Source organism: Vulpes vulpes, chromosome 1 (assembly GCF_048418805.1).
Source record: "Vulpes vulpes isolate BD-2025 chromosome 1, VulVul3, whole genome shotgun sequence".
Classification (NCBI taxonomy): Eukaryota; Metazoa; Chordata; class Mammalia; order Carnivora; family Canidae; genus Vulpes; species Vulpes vulpes.
The window spans coordinates 22,641,266-22,664,124 of NC_132780.1; the positions used below are offsets into that span (position 1 = coordinate 22,641,266).

The window sequence follows — 22,859 nt, forward strand, 5'->3', positions numbered from 1 at the left end:
CTACAGGGTAATACAGTAAGGGAAAGACAATGACTACATGGGGGAAGGATTCATGGGGGAGGGTTGTTATATATATATATTTGAAGTTTTATTTGTGGTGAGTGAGCAGCATAGATTAGTAGTAGGATGAGTAAAAACATCTTGGTTCTTTCAAAATAATTACTCAGTGTAAAGGAAACCACAGTTTAAAAAAAATAAACATTTGAGTCTAATGTAAAAAATACAAAATAATTTACTGTGGGGGAGAAGTTTTTTAAAGGGCACAAGGAAAAGGAGTTTATATAGATTTACCATCCACAGTTTTGTATACAACTTTAAATATGTGCAGTTTTACAGCATGTTAATTAACCTCAATAAAGCTTTACTTAAAAATCAAATAGAGGTCTTGGGTCCCCCAATTTATTTTATTTTATTTTTGCACAAGGAGTCCAATGCCCTGCATCACTGAAAATTTCAAGATAATTTCTATTTGGGTCTGCAGCTGATCAAAAAGCTGCAGGGTCCCACCAACAGGATTTTTTCTCTATCCTATTGCCATTTTCTTGCCCGTGCAGTAATATCCTTGAGACTAGAAAAATAAGATTGACAATGGCCTCAAGTTCCTCAGCTACAGAAAGAACATGCACGTGGAGTGTATAAACTGAACCACAGGCATGGTCACTGGAACACCTGGGGATGCAAGTTTCAGTAGACAAATACATCACTTCCTGCAGTCCTATTTCTGTACACATCACCTGGCCCCTATAAGTAGTCTTACAAACAATAACACCAGAAAAGTGAACCTACACACGAAGGCACATGATTTCTTTGCAGTATTTGGGGAATAGCTCCCCCACAATAGTGCTCAACATTATTTGACAGCCCTGGAGAAAAAGAACCACTCCCCTATGAGCTCTAAAGGTGGTCTTAAGAGAAATATACTGTTGTCATGGCACTCTAGGCCTGGAAGGTAAAAAGTATTATCAACCCCTTAGCTTTGTCAAAACTGGGTCAGAACCCTAATGAGGAAGAAGGAAATTGCTGTGTAACCCCCATCCCCAATCATTCATGATGGTCAAGAGAGAACACCTCCTTTGACTACTACACCCACTGAGGAACCTGGCAGAGCAGAGGGCTATGCAGGGCTCCAGAAAGCTTGCCCATAAACCTACAAGTCTTGGGGAATCTGCCCCAGTGTTGGATGTTCATAGATGTGATGTTCAATTTCCAGGAGATGGCTCCCTCACAGTGAGTCTTGCTCTATGAAATATACCACATTCTGTGCAGGGCCTTCTGGTACCCAACCAGGTTAGACCTTTAGATGAATGTTTTCCACCTATACGTGCTGCACATATGTAACACAGACCTGGGTTATGAACATTTTGCCACACTCATTGCATTCACAAGGTTATCTGGTATGAAGTTTTCGGTGTTGAATGATGTGGGAGCTTTGGCTGAAGGATTTCCCACATTCCCCACATTCGTAAGGCTTTTCTCCTGTGTGGACTCTCCGGTGCTGGATAAGGTTGGACTTTTGGCTAAAGGATTTCTCACACTCATTGCACTTATAAGGTCTGGCTCCAGTGTGAATTCTCTGGTGTTGATTGAGAGTGGACCTGTGGCTAAAGGATTTCCCACACTCCCCACACTCATAAGGCCTTTCTCCGGTGTGAATGCGCAGGTGCTGAACCAGTTTGCATTTGTAGCTGAAGGATTTTGCACATTCATTGCATTTATAAGGCCTTGCTCCACTGTGAATTTTCTGGTGTTGAATGAGGTTGGAGCTTTGGCTGAAGGAATTCCCACACTCACCACACTTGTAAGGCTTTTCTCTTGTGTGAACCCTCTGGTGTTTAATGAGAGTAGAGCTGTAGCTAAAGGCTTTCCCACATTCACCACATGCATAAGGCCTCACTCTAGTGTGAATCTGCAGGTGCTGGACAAGTCTGAATTTGAAGCTGAAGGCTTTTCCACATTCGCTGCATTTATAAGGCCTTGCACCAGTGTGAATTCTGTGGTGTTGAATGAGGTTGTAGCTTTGGCTAAAGGATTTCCCACATTCGTTACACTCATAAGACCTTGTTCCTGGGTAAGCTCTCTGACAATTACTAAAGATGGAGCTTTGGTTAAAAGGTTTCTCACAGTCATCCCAGTCATGATAACTTTCTCTAGTGTGAAGTTGCTGAGGCTGGAAAAGTTTATGTTCATAGCTGAATGGTTTCCCAGTGTCACTGCATGTGTGAGGACTTTTCCTACCATGAAAGGACTCCCCATGTTCAAAGCTGCTGTGCGGTTTGGCCCCTTTGAGGGTGGCCTGATGCTGGAGAAGACTCAATATGGCCAGGAAGTCCTTCCCAATTTCCCCACAGGGGAAAGGCTTCCCTGACACATGCAATTTGTAGCTTGTCACAAACTCCATGTCCCATCTGAATGGCTTCTCTTCATTGTGCTTCTGGTGCTGGCGAAGATTCGCACTAAACCACAACTGTTTCCCACACGCCTCACAGGTGTACGATTTCTGCCCATGATGTGATTCTTGGTCCTCAGCCAGGTACAAAATGTCTCTCCCAAGCAAGACACACTTCTCACAGGGCTGAGCTTTCCAAATGGATGGATCTGGACTTGGAGTCTTGCCCAGTGACATTCGTTGCACAGAAAGTGCCGCCTCATCCTCCATTCCATACCAACAACCTGGAAATACAGAAATGCCAGTGTGATGTGCGTATTATATTATCTTTGGGGGAAGGAGCTGACCTCATCATAAACATCTGCTGGGTACACCAAATAATAGGTCACTGCATTTGTTTTCAAGAAGAGGGTGTTGGGGTTAGGCTATCAAAGGGCTGTAGTCCTGGCACTCTAAAGTCACAAGACTTGGGGAGGCCCCACAGGAAGATGCAGGGTCTCCAATTCATTCCTCTGCCAATGGCCTTCACTGGGGCTGTATGTAAGTTTAGGTCCAGGCCCAGGAATATCTAGTTGCAACTGATTAGGGATCAAAAACTGAGGCAGAAGGAAAGAAAGGTAGAAAGGAGGGGTGGGCACTGGCATCAACACACTGGTAGGCCATCCTGTGAGGGGTTCTTGACTCCTCTAAACCACAGTTGAATTAACTGGGATTCGGATGACACAACGACAGGACAGGCAGAGGACTGGCCATGCCCCAGAGCAATTCTGCATACGACCCAGGAGAGGAAACACAAATAAATACTATATGCAGACCCACAGAGGAACATCTAAGAACAGCCCCTGGGCCTCCAGGTGAGGAGGAAGAAAACCTGGAGGCTGATCCATCAGGCTCACGGGGGTTTGCAGGCTCAACCAGAGGGCAAGTGCTGAGCCTAGACCTAGTGATGGCAGTGCCCACAATCCAAATGTGAGAAAAAGAGCAGAGTCTAGCCCAGGGCACTGGGGTGGGCATGAGGGTCTTACCCAGTGAGATCACAAGTGCAAAGTTCTCCAGCATCACATCATGGTATAGGCATCTCTGAGTCTCATCAAGGAGACCCCACTCTTCCCAGGAAAAGTATACAACCACATCTTCAAAGGTCACACTACCCTGCCATGATGGGGAGAGAGAAAACCACAAACATCCCTTCTCCATAGGACCCACATTCCAGTCCCCCACCCCCACCCCACCCCACCCCAATCTATCCCATGCTCCTCCTCCTCCCAGGGCACCCAACTCAAAGGATATACCAAGCCCTGGTGCCAGTAATGACTATGTCCAGCCCTCTGCAACAACAGGCAGGTGGGCAGATAGAATCTTAAGTTCATGGCCAGTCCCCAACCATGCAATTTCCCTGAAATCCTCCACAGCGTATCTACCAGGTATCATAAAACATAGCCTCAACCACTGTTCCTAAGTCCCTAATACCAAGGATCTGGGGCCCATCAGCTCATATACCTCTTTTATACCTTTATGGCATCAAGAGTTCTTGGCAAGTAGCACCCCACTTCCTAGGGCAGCCTCAAGTCTCCAGTGTTCAAGGACACTAATCACATGGGATTTAGAGCCTACTTGAAAAACCTCACTTTAGGGCAGCCCACGTGGCACAGCAGTTTAGCGCTGCCTTCAGCCCAGGGTGTGATTCTGGAGCCCTGGGTCGAGTCCCATGTCAGGCTCCCTGCATAGAGCCTGCTTCTCCCTCTGCCTGTATCTCTGACTCTATCTGTGTCTCTCATGAATAAATAAAATCTTTTTTTTTTTTTTTAATTTTATTTATGATAGGTACACAGTGAGAGAGAGAGAAGCAGAGACATAGGCAGAGGGAGAAGCAGGCTCCATGCACCGGGAGCCCGACGTGGGATTCGATCCCGGGTCTCCAGGATTGCGCCCCGGGCCAAAGGCAGGCGCCAAACCGCTGCGCCACCCAGGGATCCCTAAATAAAATCTTTTTAAAAAAATTTTTTTTAATAAAATCTTAAAAAAAAGAAAAACCTCACTTTAATGTCCACTATCTCTAAATATTGAGAATTAATATGTAAACATAATACTAGGTCTAGTAATTAACAGATGATGACCTCTGCCCTTGAATTAGGCTCATCTACCAGGTTCCAAGTAAGGTTGCCACAAATAGGCAGCAGCCCCCTCTTGCCTCTACATCCTGCTCCGGTCTCCTCTTCTGTAAGTCTTCCACCCCTTCCGTGTGTTTGAGAGGTTATGCAGTACCCACCCTCTTCTTCCTGGCCTCTTAATCTTCTCTCCATCATTTGAATTTGCCTTCCTAATGTGACACAAAGGTCCACCTATGCATCTAATGCTGAACCCCAACTCAAATTTACAGACTTTTATATCCAGCTGCCCTCCTAATGCCCTGCATTGTTTTCTAAAGATGTCAGACTCAACATGGTTGCTGAGACAAAAGCCCTAGGGGTCATCCCTGTCTCCTATTTCCTACATTAGAAAATCTGGTTCTACTTTAAAAAAGGAATTTAGGGATGCTTGGGTGGCTCAGCGGTTGAGCGACTGACTGCCTTTGACTCAGGGCATGATCCCAGATTCCCAGAATCGAGTCCCACATTGGGGTCCTTGCATGGAGACTGTTTCTCCTCCCTCTGCCTGGGTCTCTGCCTCTCTGAGTCTCCCATGAATAAATAAATAAAAATCTTAAAAAAAAAAAAAAAAAGGAATTTAAAATCCAACATTTTCTCTTATCCCCAGGGCTGTAATTTACATCTATGTTGCACCCAACCCTAACCTTCCCTTTCCGTTTGCTGCAGTAACAAAGCATTGGTAAAGTAAGATCCAAACCATCATAAAGAAAGAACACCTGCATTTCCCTGAATACTCAAAGCTCAGCCATACTGGTACCTGTACCCCATGAAAACCTCATTTTACTGGCTTTTGCTACACCTGGATGTCTTTCCAGGGTCCTGGACACCCTCCCCTTTATGGGTAGCTTCCAAAAGTACTTCATCAGTAGAGCTCTGGTCTCCACTGCTTCTCTGACCACCTCTCTGCCTGTGAGTCCAGGCATGCCTCTGCCTCACACCCTGCTTACCGTGTAGACATAAAACTGACACCAGGTTTCCCCCAGCCTGGAGCCACCACAGTGGCGCTCAGACACAGGGCCCCCTGACATCAGAGCCTGGGCAGGGAGCAGGCACCCTGCCCGCAAGTGGGTGGCAGGAGGGCCCAAGAGAGATGAGACAAGTGTTTACCTGAGCTGGATCCCTGGGCTCGGCCGCCGCCATCAGACTTGGTGGGTGGAGCGGGGCGAGGAGCAGCCCAGTGCTGCGGGAACGCCTCCTCTCCAGCGGCACCAGTCCTTGCCTCGTCCTGACCCTGTGCTCTGGAACCTCCAAACAGGAAATGGACCCCAGAGCTGCCAAAACAACTGCCACGCGGACCCTGGAAGTCCCACTCTGATGTGATGGCACACACAGAAACGCCCGTCTCCTGGACCTTCATTGGCTCCACGATGGCGTCACTTGGCACGGGGTCCTCTGGGCAATGCAGTTGTTACCACTCTGCAGGCTTCTGCAAAGGGCGCAGCACATAAGAACCTTCTGGAACACAGGCAAAGCAGCACCACAAGGGGCACTGGGAAGTGTTGTGCTGGCTCTGAGTGCGGGGTTGGGAGGTTGTGCCCAGATTCCAGGGAGTTCCCGACAACTGATCACTTGAATGTTTAGCAACACTGATGCTAATTCACACTTTACAATAGCAGGCTCCCAGATGCCCTCCAAAGGTTACAAATCCAAATGGATGTGGCATTCCATAGAGTCACTCATAATAGTGTGTCCTTTATTGTGGAGGGAACTGGGAAAAATGTGACCTCATCTCCTATATTTTTGTTTTCTCAAGGCTCATTGTTCAGTGCTTTTGTCCAACATCAGAAAGCCACTGGTATTTGGTCCAGTTTTATAGTCACTTACAGAAGGAGAGTGAGGGAGACTGCTCTAGCTTCACAGCCAGAAGCAAGGACACACTTGATAAAAATGAAAGTGATTCTAAAGCTTTCAAAACCATATTCTCAGTGCAGACCTTGCTCTAAACTTGGCAAATGGTAGGGCTATTAAGAGAGTAGGTTATAAAATGTAAAGCTTCGGGGCAGGCCGGGTGGCTCAGCGGTTTAGCACTGCCTTTGGTCCAGGGCATGATCCTGGAGACCCAGGATCAAGTCCCAAGTTCGGCTCCCTGCATGGAGCCTGCTTCTCCCTCTGCCTGTGTCTCTGCCTCCCTCTCTCTCTCTTATGAATAAATAAATAAAATCTTTTAAAAAAGTAAATAAATAAGATAAAATAAAACGTAGAGCTCCAAACCAGATTCACTCATATCAGTTGTGCTCACTAGCTTATACAGCTTTATGTAGAACCCATTGTAAAAGCGATACACATGCAAGGACTGAGAATAAATGAGTTCTCACTTCTGGAGAGATGGCTCGGAGTTACTGAGTGCATCTGAATTAAAGGAGCAAATAAAACCATATATCTCTTAGGGGGGTTAAATAGATGAAGATATCCATTAAAGATATTGTGAGGGACATACTCCTGAGTTGAGGTGCCAAAGAGCACACCTACACTTACTGTGTCACAGTGATTTGCTAATCTGCAGGTATATAAATGATATGGCATCAAAGATTCTATGTAAAATTGAGGCACCTGGGAAAGACAAGCTCTCCCACAAGTCTGTGTGTGCATACATACAAGCACAAAGAACATTACCCAAACAAGTAAATTATTGGGAGTAAAAAACAGTAAGTGCATCAAGAAATTTTGGGCTCTTAAATTAGAAAATACTCTAAAGCTCATCTCTCTTGTGAAACAATTAACAGGTTTGATATTTCCAGGTAATGAAGCCCTCTTTCAAGGGCCATCTAGAATTGATAAATGCTGTGGTGTCTATTCTAACTGCTCCATCTTCAGGCTTCCTTAGTCCCTAAGACACGACAGCATTGAAATTATGAAAATTAATATTAAAACGACCTCTATCAGGGATCCGGGTGGCTCAGCAGTTTGGCACCCGCCTTGAGCCCAGGACGTGATCCAGGAGTCCTGGGATCCAGTCTCGCATCGGGCTCCCTGCATGGAGCCTGCTTCTCCCTCTGCCTGTGTCTCTGCCTCTCTGTCTCTGTGTGTGTGTGTGTCTCTCATGAATAAATGGAATCTTAAATAAATAAATAAATACATACATACATAAATACATAAATACATAAATAAAGAACGACCTCTATGTATTCAAGTGAAAGGAAGAATCATACATTTTTCAGTTTAAATCAAAAGATAGAAATGAGAGCAGCCCCAGTGGCTTAGTGGTTTAGCACCGCCTTCAGCCCGGGGTGTGAACCCAGAGACCAGGGATTGAGTCCCACATCAGGCTCCGTGCATGGAGCCTGCTTCTCCCTCTGCCTGTGTCTCTGCCTGTGTGTGTGTCTCGCTCATAAATAAATAAATAAATAAATAAATAAATAAATAAACCTACCTTTAAAAAAAAAATAAATTTGTCAAACTGTGTTAAAAAAAAAAAAAAGATAGAAATGATTAAGCTTGGTGAGGAAGGGATGTTGAAAGCCAAGACAGACCAAAAGCTAGTTAGGCCTCGTGAGCCCAACAGCTAGCCAAGTAGCCAAGCTGTGAACACACACACACAAAAAAACCCTCAAAAAGTCTTTGAAGAGAATTAAAAGTGCTACTTCAGTGAACACACAAATGATAAGAAAGCAAACAGCCTTACTACTGATATAAAGTTTTAGTGGTCTGGATAGAAGATCAAAATGGCCACAACATTCCCTTAGGCCAAAACCTAATCCAGAGCAAGGCCCTAACTCTCTTCAATTCTAGGAATGCTGAGAGGGGTGAGTTGGCAGAAGACAAGTTGAAAGCAGAGGGTGCTTCATGAGGTTGAAGGAAAGAAACCATCTCCCTATCATCAAAGTACAAGGTGAAGCAGCTAGTACTGATGCAGAAGCTGCAGCAAGTGATCCAGAAGATCTAGCTAAGATCATTCATGAAGGTGGCTACCCTAAACAATACAGTTTCAATGCAGACAAAACAGCCTTCTATTGGAAGATGCCATCTAGCACTTTCAGTATATGTGCTGTCAAAGCGACGACCATCTAGTACTTTCGCAGCTAGAGACGTCAAGCCTTGCTTCAAAGTACAGGTAGACTCTCATTAGGGACCAGCGCTTATTTATCATTTTGAAAATACTAGGGCTCTTACGAATTATGCTAAATCTGGGGATCCCTGGGTGGCTCAGCAGGTTAGCGCCTGCCTTCGGCCCAGGGCATGATCCTGGAGTCCCGGGATCGGGTCCCACATCAGGTTCCCTGTGTGGAGCCTGCTTCTCTCTCTCTCATAAATAAACAAGTAAAATCTTTTTTTAAAAAAATTATGCTAAATCTATCCTGCCTGAGCTATCAATGGAAAAACAAAGCCTGGATGACAGCGCATCTGTTTATAATATGGTTTACTGAATATTTTAAGTCCACTGCTGAGACCTACTGCTCAGTGTACCTCGTCACTCAAGAGCTCTGATGGAGATGCTAACACAATATCCATTCTGTAGACCCTGGATCAAGGAGCAATTTTGACTTTCAAGTCTTATTGTTTATGAAATACAATGTGTAAGGCCAGGGAATTAAGTTTACCAGAGAAGTAAACTAAACTGAAAATTCTATTCTAGCAGCCATTTATGGGTGGCAGAGGCAAAGTATGAATGGGAGTTTGGAAGAAGTTGATTCTAACCCTCATTTAAGACTTCTGTAAAAAAAGTAAAATAGGATCCCAGGGTGGCTCAGCGGTTTGGCCCTTGCCTTCGGCCCAGGGCATGATCCTGGAGACCCAGGATCGAGTCCCACATTGGGCTCTCTGCATGGAGCCTGCTTCTCCCTCTGCCTGTGTCTCTGCCTCTGTGTGTGTGTGTGTCTCTCATAAATAAATAAATAAAATCTTAAAAAAAAAAAAAAGTAATGATAGATGTGGTGGAAATCGCAAAAGAATTAAAAGTAGAGGAGATGTGACTGAAATGTTGCAAAGTATCTCATAATAAATGTTGCAAAAAAAAATCTCGTAATAAAACTTGAATGGATGACCAGAGAAAGGGTTGCTTGAGGTGGAATCTAGTCCTGGTGAAGATGCTTGATGACTGCTGAAATGACAGTTGATAAAGAAGTTCTATGGTGAAAGATTTGTGAAAGAAAGAGTCGATTGATATGGTGAACTTTGCTGTCTTATTTTAAATTGCCACAGCTACCCCAGGCCACAAACAAAAAGATTAGGACTCATGAAAAGCTCAGATGAGGGTTAGTGTTTTTTTTCTTTTTTTTTAAGGTTTTATTTATTTATTCATGACAGACACACAGAGAGACAGAGAGAGAGAGAGAGAGAGAGAGGCAGAGACACAGGCAGAGGGATAAGCAGGCTCCATGCAGGGAAGCAGGGAAGCCCAACAACATGGGACCTGATTCCGGGTCTCCAGGATCACGCCCTGGGCCGAGGGCGGCACTAAACCGCTGAGCTACCCAGGCTGCCCAGGGTTAGTGTTTTTTAGCAAGAAAGTATTTCTTGGGGATCCCTGGGTGGCTCAGCGGTTTGGCGCCTGCCTTTGGGGCAGGGCATGATCCTTGAGTCCCGGGATCGAGTCCCACATCGGGCTCCCTGCATGGAGCCTGCTTCTCCCTCTGCCTGAGTCTGCCTCTCTCTTTCTCTCATGAATAAATAAAATCTTAAAAAAAAAAAAAAAAGAAAGAAAAAAAGAAAGTATTTCTTAATTAAGGTCTGTATATGGAAGCGGGGAAGGAGGGTTAGACATAAAAGACTACACTAAACATAATTTTTAGGGACACCTGGGTGGCTCAAGCAATTGGGCACCTGCCTTCAGACCACGGCGTGATCCTGGAGTCCTGGGATCGAGTGCCACATTGGGCTCTCTGCAAGGAGCCTGCTTCTCTCTCTGCCTATCTCTACCTCTCTCTCTCTCTCTCTCTGTGTGTGTGTGTGTGTGTGTGTGTGTCTCTCGTGAATAAATAAAATCTTTTAAAAAAATAAAAATTAAATTAAATTTTTAAAGAACATAATTTTTATGTATGCACTAGGAAACCAAAACCTTCATTTGACTTGCTTTATTCCAGTGGTCTAGAACCAAATCTGTGCTTGTAGTGTTTCTGGTGATGGGACTAAAATATACTGCTTTGGCATAAGAATCAACATAGGCAGAAAGAAGCTTTCCTGGAGCATACATTACATGATACAAGAAGAAACTTTTTAGAAAAGAGGAATATCGACAATCTTCCCTCCTTCAGAAAGTTGAACTGACGTCAAACTACACAAACTAACCTCTAGCTTTCTCACTTTTTTACTCTCTTCTGCTAAGAGTGTAAAGGGAAAGAGGTCCCTACTCAAGAAATGTAATCTTTTCTCTATCATTCATAGCATTAGATTAAAAATGCTACTTAGACAATTTAGACATTTTTATTCACCATGGTCCATATGCATTGACCCTTCACCCAATGTTTATAAGATACATATTTTGGGTACTAGCTTAAAATTCAGATCAGCACGGGATATTTACTGTCAAACTCCCAAAACCTGAAAAAACCATACATTACATTTTCATGAAATTCTGTCTTTGAGTAACTGCTTACAACAATGGTTTCTTTTGTATCCTACAACTATTATTCAACACTGAATGCAAAATTCCCAGCAGATTAACTGCCATAGTTTATGAGACTATAAATATTTTTTAAAGTGTTACTTAATACATAATTGAGTGTTCTGGAGGGTGGAGGGAACTTAAGAGCCCAGAGACTCTATTTGGAAAAAGATGTTTTCTACGCCTCCAAAACAGAACCAAGGAATGGGTTTGTCACTGCTAATGAGTACAAAGGAAGGAAATGTTGAGAAACATGAAGACAGAAGGGAAGACAGGTGGTTGTGAGCCGACAGCTTGGATTCATAATCAGGGTTATCCAAAAGGATAAAAGAGAATGAGTAAAAGGAGTCAAACATTCTCACCAGGATCAGGATGGTGTATATGGCTCTGGCTTCACAGAAAGAGAGTCTACTGCTGAGAGGGTACTGAATCCACTACTTGTATCTGTAAAGAACAAAGACGATGTGGAGTCAAGCCCACACCATGAGGCTCAAACATATTACATCGATATCACAGATGCTGTAAATTTTCTATGCCTCCTAAGCTTCTCAATCTGTCTGTAATATCCCAGGGAAAATGTATTACATTTCCCCCGATACTTATGTTTCTGCTTTTTTTTTTTTTAAAGATTTTATTTGTATTTATTCATGAAAGACACACACACACAGAGAGAGAGAGAGAGAGAGAGAGAGAGAGAGAGAGAGAGGCAGAGACAGAGGCAGAGGGAGAAGCATGCTCCATGCAGGGAGTCCTATGGGGACTCGATCCCAGGACTCCAGGATCACATCCTGGGCCGAAGGCAGGCACTAAACCACTGGGCCCCCCAGGCATCCCAGTATTTCTGCTTCTTAGCACAACTGGCACTCTCATAGGAATGTCTAAAAAAAAGGGTGAGGAATTTCCAAAGATCTGAACTCTAGTCTAAGTGAGAAAGATAATATTCAAACTTAAGTTAGTTGAAACTACCTTATCAATTTACAGAGCATGATTAAAAGCTAATTTTAGTTGAATAAGAATTTAGTGACAAAGAATGAATACTGGGTCATTATCATTATACCAGAAAATTTCTTTGTTATGTGAACATAACAAATTGTTTCAACTAATAATAATCATAAAAGCAAGTCTTTCATAATTACAAAGCTACTTCACTGGATTGGCTTTTAATAAAGATTAGTATCACAGAATCAAATTAGTATCTATCAACCAGGAATTGAATAAATCCTCATGGAGCATTAGGCAGTTGTGGATATGATCAATAAACTTTCCCTACTGCTTAAATTTCAGGTCATAATTTCACATTAAAAAAGGTATCAGAATATCATCTGTAATTAGCTCTTTTTCCTCAACACTGGGAGATAAATTGTATGGAAAATGTATGGTTATATACCAGATTTTTAAAAATTTAAAAGAATGGTATCTAAGAGAGGAGAGGGGAAAAGTAAACAGGATGAAAGATTCCTTTTGCATATTTATGATGAAGTATTTTAAAATACATTCCTAAAAAAAAATAAATGAAGCTTATATTCACAAAATCTTTACTCATTATATAGCACAACACCAGGATGAAACTTCAAGGATGAGTAACTGAATAAATTCTCTAACATCTGTACAATGGAAGACTACTCAGCAGTAAGGAGTGAATAACTGACACATGCAATAATCTGGATGGACCTCAAGCATGCTAGGTTTAGTAGAAAATAAATTCATAGAACTATAGAGATGGAGACTGGATCAGTGCTTTTCAGAGGATAGGGAGGAGATAGAATGTGAATTGGTATGAATACAAATAGCATGAGGAAGTTTTTACGGTCCCAGACCAGTTTGGTATCTTGATTGCATTGGTGGTAAAGTGAATCTCTGTGTATGGGAAAAATTTTGTAACACTACATGCAAGTTAAAAAATGGTGAAAACTAAGTAAAATCTATAGCTATCTAATATGTCATCATTTGGGGAGGCTGGGTGAAGGGAACATGGGGCTTTTAGACTATGTAACTTCCTGAGATCTATACTTACTTAAAAATAAAAAAGCTGGGGATCCCTGGGTGGCGCAGCGGTTTAGCGCCTGCCTTTGGCCCAGGGCGCGATCCTGGAGACCCGGGATCGAATCCCACATCAGGCTCCCCGTGCATGGAGCCTGCTTCTCCCTCTGCCTGTGTCTCTGCCTCTCTCTCTCTCTCACTGTGTGCCTATCATAAATAAATAAAAAAATTAAAAAAAAAAAAATAAATAAAAATAAAAATAAAAAAGCTAGGGCAGCCCCAGTGGCACAGCGGTTTGGTGCTGCCTGCAGCCGGGAATGTGATCCTGGAGCACCAGGATCAAGTCCTGCGTCAGGCTCCCTGCAATGGAGCCTGCTTCTCCCTCTGCCTCTCTCTCTCTATGAATAAATAAATAAAATCTTTAAAAAATAAAAATAAAATAAAAAAGCTAGGGACACCTGGGTGGCTCAGCGGTTGGGCGCCTGCCTTCAGCCCAGGTCATGATCCAAGAATTGGGGATCACGTCCCACATTGGGTTCCGTGTGAGAAGCCTGCTTCTCCCTCTGCCTATGTCTCTGCCTCTCTCTCGTGTCTCTCATGAATAAATAAAATCTTTTTTAAAAAGTTTTTTCTTGAAGATGTTTTATTCATTCATTTGAGAGAGAATGTGTGTGTGCACACAAGTAGGGGAGAGGGACAAAGGGAGAGGGAGGAGCAGACTCCCCACTGAGCAAGGAGCCCAATGTGGGGCTCTATAGCCCAGGACCCAAAGATCATCACCTGAGCCAAAGGCAGATGCTTAACCAGCTGAGCCACTCAGGCACCCCAAGAAAAGTTAATTTTAAATTAAAAAATATGGGCAGCCCAGGTGGCTCAGCGGTTTAGCACCATCTTTGGCCCAGGGTGTGATCCTGGAGAACTGGGATCAAGTCCCATGTCAGGCTTCCTGCTTCTCCCCTCTGCCTGTGTCTCTACCTCTGCTGTGTCTCTACCTACTTCTCCCTCTGCCTGTGGGGGCCTGCTTCTCCCTCTGCCTGTGTCTCTACCTCTTTTTCTCTTTATTTATTAAATATTTAAAAATCAATTAATTAATTAATTCAACAATATAACTCATATTAACCACCAAATAGAGAACATTTACCTAACAATGTTGTAAAAAACAACTTATCTTCAGGGCATCTGAGTGGCTCAGTTGGTTGAGTGTCCAACTCTTGATGTTAGCTTGGGTCATGGTTGGGGGGTCATGAGACTGGGCTCTGTGCTGAGCCTGTGTAAGATTCATTCTCTCTTTCGCCCTCACTTTCTCCCTCCTTCTGCTCACACTCTCTTTTCTCTCTCTTCTCACTAAACAAAACCCAGTTTGTTTTCTAATGTATATATCTACTTAGAGCTGTCCGCTTTATCAGTATACCTTTATACATCTATTGTCCCCAAATATCATTTTAACTTAAAGAATATAAGGGTTGTGGAGGAATAGACAAAAGGAGTGAAGGGGAGTGGGAAGCACATTATTCCAATTATGGAATGAATAAGTCATGAGGATGAAAGATACAGAATAGAGAAACAGTCAATGTTAGGCTGCCTAGGTGGCTCAGTTGGTTAAGCATCTGCCTTCAGCTCAGGTCATGATCCTGGAGTCCTGGGAATGAGCCCCATGTTGGGCTCCCTGCTTGGTGGGGGAGGGAATCTGCTTCTCCTTCTCCCTCTGCAGCTCCCCAGTTGTGTTCTCTCTCTCTCCCTCAGAGAGTGTATGCACAAGAGGTGGGAGCAGAGAGAGAGAGAAGTACACTTCCTACTGAAAATCAACAGGGCCTAACTATGGTAATGGGAAAGCCAGAAGGCTATAGGAAACTGAGACTCCATTCTTAAAGGGCCAACATACTATAACACACAGTCTGAAACCCAACACAAAAGGCAGCAGTTTGAAAAATACCTGAGTCATAGATGAAGATAAACTAATTTTGGAGCATGTGCCAGAGGAGCAGAGATGTGTAGAGCCTTCTCAAAGAAAAGAAGTGCTAGTAGGGGCTATTCTTCTGGTTCTCCTTCAGCCTAACTGGCTGGATGCTTGTAACATCCAGTTCTGACCCTCTCCCTCTATCTTGCTAGCACCTCCACCCTAGCATTCCCTTGCAAACCCACCCCATCTAAGCTACCCATCCCCAGCAGGTACCCTTCCAAAGCAATTCCTGTCCTGCGACAGCCCATAGGCAGCCCCACCTGGGTCAGGCATCTCTCCAAAGCAACTTCTACCCTTGGGAGGAGAGACTGGTCCAACCCATCAGCATACCAGCAGGAGCTACAGGATGGTTTCTCAGCCAGCCACAGCAGGGACTAGCCCTGTCCACTAGTGTGTTTGCAATAATCATGGCTGGTCATTGCAGAGAGATGGGCTGAGAGCCAGCCCCACCCACCAGCATACCCACAGCAGTCCCAGACCGGTTATAAAAGAGCTCATAAAGCATACACAGGAGACACACCCTGGAGTGAATTGTTTTGGTGACTGGAGGGACTGCACTCCTGGGGCCCCCAGGATGCCTTCCACATAAGAGGTCCAGGACCACATAAGAGGTCCTTCAAGACCAGGACCTGTGGCTGACCTAATACATACAAACAAACAAGGAGTCAGACAAAATGTGGAAAGGGGAATATGTTTCAAATAAAACAGGACAGAAAAAAGAACTAAATGAAACAATCTATCTGATGAAGAGTTCAAAGTAACAGTCCTAAAGATGCTCACTGATCTTGACAGAAAAGTAGATGAGTTCAGTGAGAACTTCAAAAACAAGATGCAAGATATAAAAAAGAACCAGAGATGAAGAATACAATAAATGAAAACTACACTAGAGGAATCAACAGACTAGAGGCTGCAGCAGAACAGATCAGTGACATAGAAAATATGGCAGTGAAAAGCACCCAAGTTGTACAACAAAAAAAGTAATTATTTAAATTGGGATAAATTAAGGGAACTCTGGGGCAACATTCTCATTACAGGACTCTCAGAAGAAAGAATGGTACTGAAAAACTTTCTTAACGTGGGAAGAGGAAAACTAACATCCAATCCCAGGAAGCACAGAGAGCCCCAAACAAGATGAACCCAAGTAGATCCACATAAGACACATAATAAGATAGAGAAAAACCTGGGGTGCCTGAGAGGCTCAGTCAGTTAAACCTCTGACTCTCGGTTTCAGCTCAGGTCATCATCTTGCAGTCATGGGATTAAGCCCTGAGTCAGGCTCTCTGCTCAGCATGGAGTCTGCTTCAGATTCTCTCTCCCTCACCCTCCCACTCTCTCTCAAGTAAATAAAATCTTTTAAAAAATAAAATAGAAAAAACACTAAATAAAGAGATGATCTTAAAGCAAGAAAGGAAGGTACTTGCATGGCTTAGTCGGCTGAGCACCTGCCTTCAGCATGAGTCATGATCCTGGAATTGAGTCTCACATCAGGCTCCCTGCTCAAAGGGGAATCTGCTTCTCCCTCTGCTTCCCCCACCACCACCCCCACTCATGATCTCTCCCCCTCACCTTCAAGTTAATAAATAAAATCTTTTTTTATGATTTTATTTATTAATTCATGAGAGACAGAGAGAGAGGCAGAGACACAGGCAGAGGGTAAAGCAGGCTCCCTAGAGCCTGACGCGGGACTCGATCCCAGGACCACAACCTGAGCTGAAGGCGGCACCGCTGAGCCACCCACGCTGCTCAAATAAAATCTTAAAAAAAAAAAAAAATCAAGAAAAGCTAAGAGTTACATATCAGCAGAATTTTCAGCAGAAACATTTATGGTCAGAAGGTAGTATCATGATATATTCAAAGTACTGAAAGGAAAAAACTCTACAACCAAGAAATACTTTGCCCAGCAGGATTATAATTCAGAATTGAATTATACAAGGAGATGGGGTGCCAGATTGCTCAGTCAGTTAAGCATCTGCCTTCGTCTCAGATGATGATCCCAGGGGCCTGGGATCAAGCCTCACATTAGGCTCCCTGCTCAGAGGGAGTTGGCTTCTCCCTCTGCCACCCCCTGCTCATACTCTTTCTTCTCTCAAATAAATAAAATCCTTTAAATAATTTTTTTGAAGAATTAAAGATTTCCCAGACAAACAAAAGTTAAAGTCCATCACCACTAAACTGGCTTTACAGTAAAATTAAAAGGATTTCTTTCAGCAGAAAAGACAAAAACATAACTAGAAGAAAACTATGAAAGGAAAAAAGTTCCATTGGTAAAAATAAATACATAATAAAGGTAGAATCAGTGACTTATAAACTGGGGCAGAGGAGTAATAAATGTAGTGCTTTTAGAATTCGTGTGAATTTAAGTGACCATCAACTTAATATAGACAACTACATGCTTGGGATATTATAGGATTCTCATGGTAACCACAAAGCAGAAACCTACAATACTAAAAAGTCATCAAATCACAAGAGCACAAAAGAAAGGAACACAGAAAAATTACCAAAAAATAAAGGGGGGGGGGGGGACAAAAAAAAAATCAACAAAATGCATTAAGTACATACTTACCAGTAATTAAATGTAAATGGACTAATTGCTCCAATCAAAAGACACAGGGTGAGGGCAGCCCCAGTGGCCCAGTGGTTTAGCACTACCTTCGGCCCGGGGTGTGGTCCTGGGGACCTGGGATCAAGTCCTGGGTCGGGCTTCCAGCATGGAGCCTGCTTCTCCCTCTGCCTATGTCTCTGCCTCTCTCTTTCTGTGTCTCTCATGAATAAATAAATAAAATCTTAAAAAAAAAAAAAAGACATAGGGTGACTGAATGGATTTTTAAAAAATAAAAATAAAGAACCATCTATATGCTGCCTACAACAGACTCACATCAGACATAAAGACATAACAAACTGAAAGTGAAGGAATGGGAAAACATATTCTATGCAAATGGAAGTGAAAAACAAGTTGGGGTAGCAATACTTATAATAAACAAAGTAGAGTTTAAAACATGGATTGTAATAGGGACGCCTGGGTGCCTCAGCAGTTGAGTGTCTGCCTTAGGCTCAGGGAGTGATCCTGGAGTTCCGGGATTGAGTCCCACATCAGTCTCCCTAAAGGGAGCCTGCTTCTCTCTCTGCCTATGTCTCTGACTCTCTCTCTGTGTCTCTCATGAATAAATAAAATCTTAAAAAAAAAAAAACTTTAATTAAAAAAGATTTTAATAAAGACAAAACCATTGCATAATTATAATGAAATTAATCCAACAAGAAGATAAAACAATTGTAAAAATCTATGCAACCAACACAGGAGCAACTAAAAACACAAAGCAAACATTCAGCAGACATAGAGGGAGAAACTAACAGGATACAATAACAGAAGGGGACTGGGACACCTGAGTGGCTCAGCAGTTGAGCCATCTATCTGCCTTTGGCTCAGGGCATGATCCTAGAGTCCTGGGATTGAGTCCCACATTGGGCTCCCTGTAGGGAGCCTGCTTCTCCCTCTGCCTGTATCTCTGCCTCTCTCTGTCTCTCTCATGAATAAATAAAATCTTTAAATATAATAATAATACTTGTCCTTCAGGGACTTCGATACCTCACTTATATCAACTGATAAATCATCTACACAGAAAATCAATAATAGTCACTTTGATCAATGATAGATCACACAAACTTAACAGACATATACAGAACATTCTATACCAAAACAGAATAATACACAACCTTTGCAAATGCACATGAAACATTCTCTAAAACAGATCATATGTTAGGCTACAAAACAAGTCTCAATAAATTTAAAGATGACTGAAATCCTATCAAGTATCTTTTCCAGCCACAAAAGTATGAAACTAGAAATCAATTACGAGGGGGGAAAAAAGGGAAAAAACAAACACATGGAGACTAACCAATGAATTAGTCAAAGAGAAAATTGAAAAACAGCTGGAGACAAATGAAAACAGAAATATAACAGTTCAACAAAATCTTTCATATGAAGCAAAAACAGTTCTCAGAAGGAAGTTTACAGCAATACGAACCTACCTCAAGAAACAAGAAAAATCTCAAACTATCTAACCTTATATCTAAGGTAACTAGAAACAGAACAAGGTCCAAAGTTATGAATGAAAAAATTGAAAGATCAATGAAAAAATTATAAAGATCAGAGTGAAAATAGGTGAAATAGACTAAAAAGCAATAAAAAAAAAAAAAAAAAAGTCCAGGAGGGACACCTGGGTGGCTCAGCAGTAGAGCATCTGCCTTCCACTCAGAGTGATCCCAGGATCAGGATCAAGTCCCCTATCAGGCTCCCTAAGGAGCCTGCTTCTGCCTCACGTCTCTGCCTCTCTCTGTATGTCTCTCACGGCGTGATCCTGGAGTCCCGGGATAGAGTCCCACATCGGGCTCTCTGCACAGAGCCTGCTTCTCCCTCTGCCTGTGTCTCTGCCTCTCTCTCTCTGCCTCTAATGAATAAATAAATAAAATCTTTAAAAAAAAAAAAAAAGCTCCCAATAAAAGTGCCTGGGTTGCTCTGTTGGTTAAGCACCTGACTCTTGATTTTGGTTCAGATCAAGATTTTAGGGACATGAAATTGAGCCCCCATGTTGGGACTCTAGGCTGGGCATGGAGGCTGCTAAGATTCTCTCTCCCTCCCTCCTCCCACTCCTCCCCCCCCCAAAAACAAACAACCCACAACTCCCAACAAACAGAAGTCCAGGACCAGATGGCTTCACAGGTGAATTCTACCAAACATTTAAAGAAGCATTAGCACCTATCCTTCTCAAACCACTACAAAAAATAGAAAAGAAGTGCTTCCAAATTCATTCCTCAAAACTAGATGAAGACATTGGAAAGAAAGAAAGAAAAGAAAAGAAAGAAAAAGAAAAAGAAAAAAGAAGAGAAGAGAAGAGAAGAGAAGAGAAAAGAAGAAAAGAAAAGAAAAAAGAAAAGAAAAGAAAAGAAAAGAAAAGAAAAGAAAAGAAAAGAAAAGAAAACTACAGACCAATATCCCTGATGAACACAAATGCAAAAATCTTCAACAAATTACCAAACTGAATCCAATATACATTCACCATGATCAAGTGGGATTTATTTCAGGGATGTAAGGATGGTTCACTATCTGCAAATCAATCAATACAACATGTTTTTTTAAAGATTTTATTTATTAATCGTGAGAGACACAGAGAGAGAGGCAGAGACACAGGCAGAGGGAGAAGCAGGCTCTCTGCAGGGAGCCTGATGTGGGACTCAATCCCGGGATTCCAGGATCATGCCCTGAGCCAAAGGCAGATGCTCAACTGCTGAGCCACCCAGGTGTCCCCGTAATACAACATATTAACTAAATGAAGGATAAAAATCATGATCATCTCAAGAGATGCTGAAATAGCATTTGACAAAATTTAACATCCGTTCATAATAAAAACTCAACAAAATGAGTTACAAGGGAAAATACTTCAACATAATAAAGGCCATAGATGAAAAAAATCACAGCTAACATCATACTCAATGGTGAAAAACTGAAAGCTTTTCCTCTAAGATCAAGAACAAGACAAGGATGTCCACTCTCACCACCTTTATTCAAAATAGTACTGCAAGTACTAGCCACAGAATTCAGACAAGAAAAAGAATTAAAAGGCATCCAAGTTAGAATAAAAAAGCAAAACTGTCAAACTGTCACTATTTGTAGATAACATGATACTATATATAGAGAGAGAACCCTAAAGACGCCAACTAATTAATTCAGTAAAGTTACAGGATACAAAACTAATATACAGAAATCTGTTGAGTTTCCTCTCCCCTCTGCTCCTCTTTTTTTTTTTTTTAATTTTTATTTATTCATGATAGTCACACACACAGAGAGAGAGAGAGAGAGGCAGAGGGAGAAGCAGGCTCCATGCACCAGAAGCCCGACGTGGGATTCGATCCCGGGTCTCCAGAATCGCGCCCTGGGCCAAAGGCAGGCGCTAAACCGCTGCACCACCCAGGGATCCCCCCTCTGCTCCTCCTGCTCATGCTTGCTCTCTCTATAAAACAGAAGAACAATTTTTTTTTTTTTAATGAGGGGGAAGGGCACCTGGGTGGCACAATCCGTTGAGCATCTAATTCTTGGTTTTGGCTCAGGTTGTGATCTCAGGGTGATGAAATTGAGCCCTTCATCGGGCTCCGTGCTCAATGCAAAGTCTGCTTAAGATTCACTCCTTCTCCTTCTGCTCCTCCAACTCATGCTCTTGTGCTCTCTCTCTAAAATACGTGAATAGGAACACCTGGGTGGCTCAGCAGTTGAGCGTCTGTCTTTTGTCCAGGACATGATTGAGGATCGAGTCCCGCATCAGGCTCCTTTCAGGGAGCCTGCTTCTCCCTCTGCCTGTGTCTCTGCCTCTCTCTCTCTCTGTGTCTCTTATGAATTAATAATTTTTTTTAATAGGTAAATATTGGGACTCCTGGGTGGCTCAGCGGTTTAGCGCCTACCTTCGGCTCAGGGCATCCTGGAGACCCGGGATCAAGTCCACGTCAGGCTCCCTGCAGGGAGCCTGCTTCTCCCTCTGCCTATGTCTCTGCCTCTGCCTCTCTCTCTCTCTCTCTCTCTGCATCTCTCATAAAATAAGTATTTTTTTTAAAAAGGTAAATAAATCTTAAGAAAAAAAATCTGTTGTGTTTAAACACTAACAACAACCCAGCAGAAAAAGAAAATACATTTAAAAAAATAAAGAGAAATTAGGAAAAACAATTCCTTTTATGACTACACCAAAAAGAATAAAGTACCTAGTAATAATTTAGGCAAGGAGGTAAAAGACTTGTATTCTGAAAACTGTAAGACACTGATGAAAGACTCTGAAGACATTACAAATAAATAGAAAGATATACCACATACCATGTTCATGGAGTGGAAGAATTAATATTGTCAAAATGTCTACACTACCCCAAGTAATCTGCAGATTTGATGCAAGCCCCTTCAAAATATCAATTGTATTTTTCACAGAACAAAGAATCCTAAAATTTGTACAGAACCACAAAAGATGGGATGGGACACCTGAGTGGCTCAGCAGTTGAGTGTCTGCCTTCAGCCCAGGGTGTGATCCTGGAGTCCCGGGATCGAGTCCCACATCGGACTCCCTGCATGGAGCCTGCTTCTCCCTCTGCCTATATCTCTGCCTCCCTCTCTCTGTGTCTCTCATGAATAAATAAATAAAATCTTAAAAAAAAAAAAAACACAAAAGACTACAAATAGCCAAGCAAGCTTGAGAAAGAACACTGAAGTATCATAATACCAGATTTCAAACTATACTACAAAGCTATAGTAATGAAAATAGTATGGTACTGATAGAAAAATAGACACAACTCAATGGAACAGAATAGAGCCCAGAAATAAGCCCATGTTTATATGCTCAATTAATTTACGACAAAGAAGGCAAGAATATACAATGGGGAAAGACAAAAGTCTCTTCAATAAATCATGTTGGGAAAACTGGACAGCTACATACAAAGAATGAAACGGGACCATATTCTTACACTATACACAAAAGTAAATCCAAAATGGATTAAAGACCTAGATGTAAGTCTTAAAACCATAAAACTAAAAGAAGACATATGCAGTAATTTCTCTGACATCAGCCTTAGCAACATTTTTCTAGATTTTTCTAGATATGTTTCCTCAAAAAAGGGAAACAAAAGAAAAATGACTAACTGGAATTACATAAAACTAAAAAAACTTGCGCACAGCAAAGCAAACCATCAACAAAATGAAAAGGCATGGGATGCCTGGGTGCCTCAGTGGTTAAACGCCTGCCTTTGGCTCAGGGCATGAACCTGGGGTCTTGGGATCAAGTCCAACTTCGGGCTCCCTGCATGGAGCTTGCTTCT

General features: G+C 42.5%; 1 protein-coding gene across 8 annotated transcripts in view; it reads right to left on the bottom strand.

Annotated features, from left to right (window-relative positions):
• Positions 1–214: 214 nt before the first annotated feature.
• The window catches only part of LOC112908845 (uncharacterized), a 50,521-nt gene continuing 27,876 nt past the window's right edge, over positions 215–22,859 (bottom strand). For 3 of the 8 annotated variants that reach the window (XM_072766829.1, XM_072766723.1, XM_025984452.2), the window contains 3 exons: positions 5,644–5,962; positions 3,412–3,538; positions 215–2,670 (listed from right to left, as the gene is read on the bottom strand). In XM_072766829.1, the coding sequence (XP_072622930.1) occupies positions 1,388–2,670; positions 3,412–3,538; positions 5,644–5,676 (1,443 nt within the window). In that variant the 5' untranslated portion in view covers positions 5,677–5,962 and the 3' untranslated portion in view covers positions 215–1,387. Of the gene's footprint in view, positions 2,671–3,411; positions 3,539–5,643; positions 5,963–11,439; positions 11,522–22,859 lie in introns of all 8 variants that reach the window. The other 5 variants (XM_072766676.1, XM_072766784.1, XM_072767009.1 and 2 more) reach the window with 3 other exon arrangements.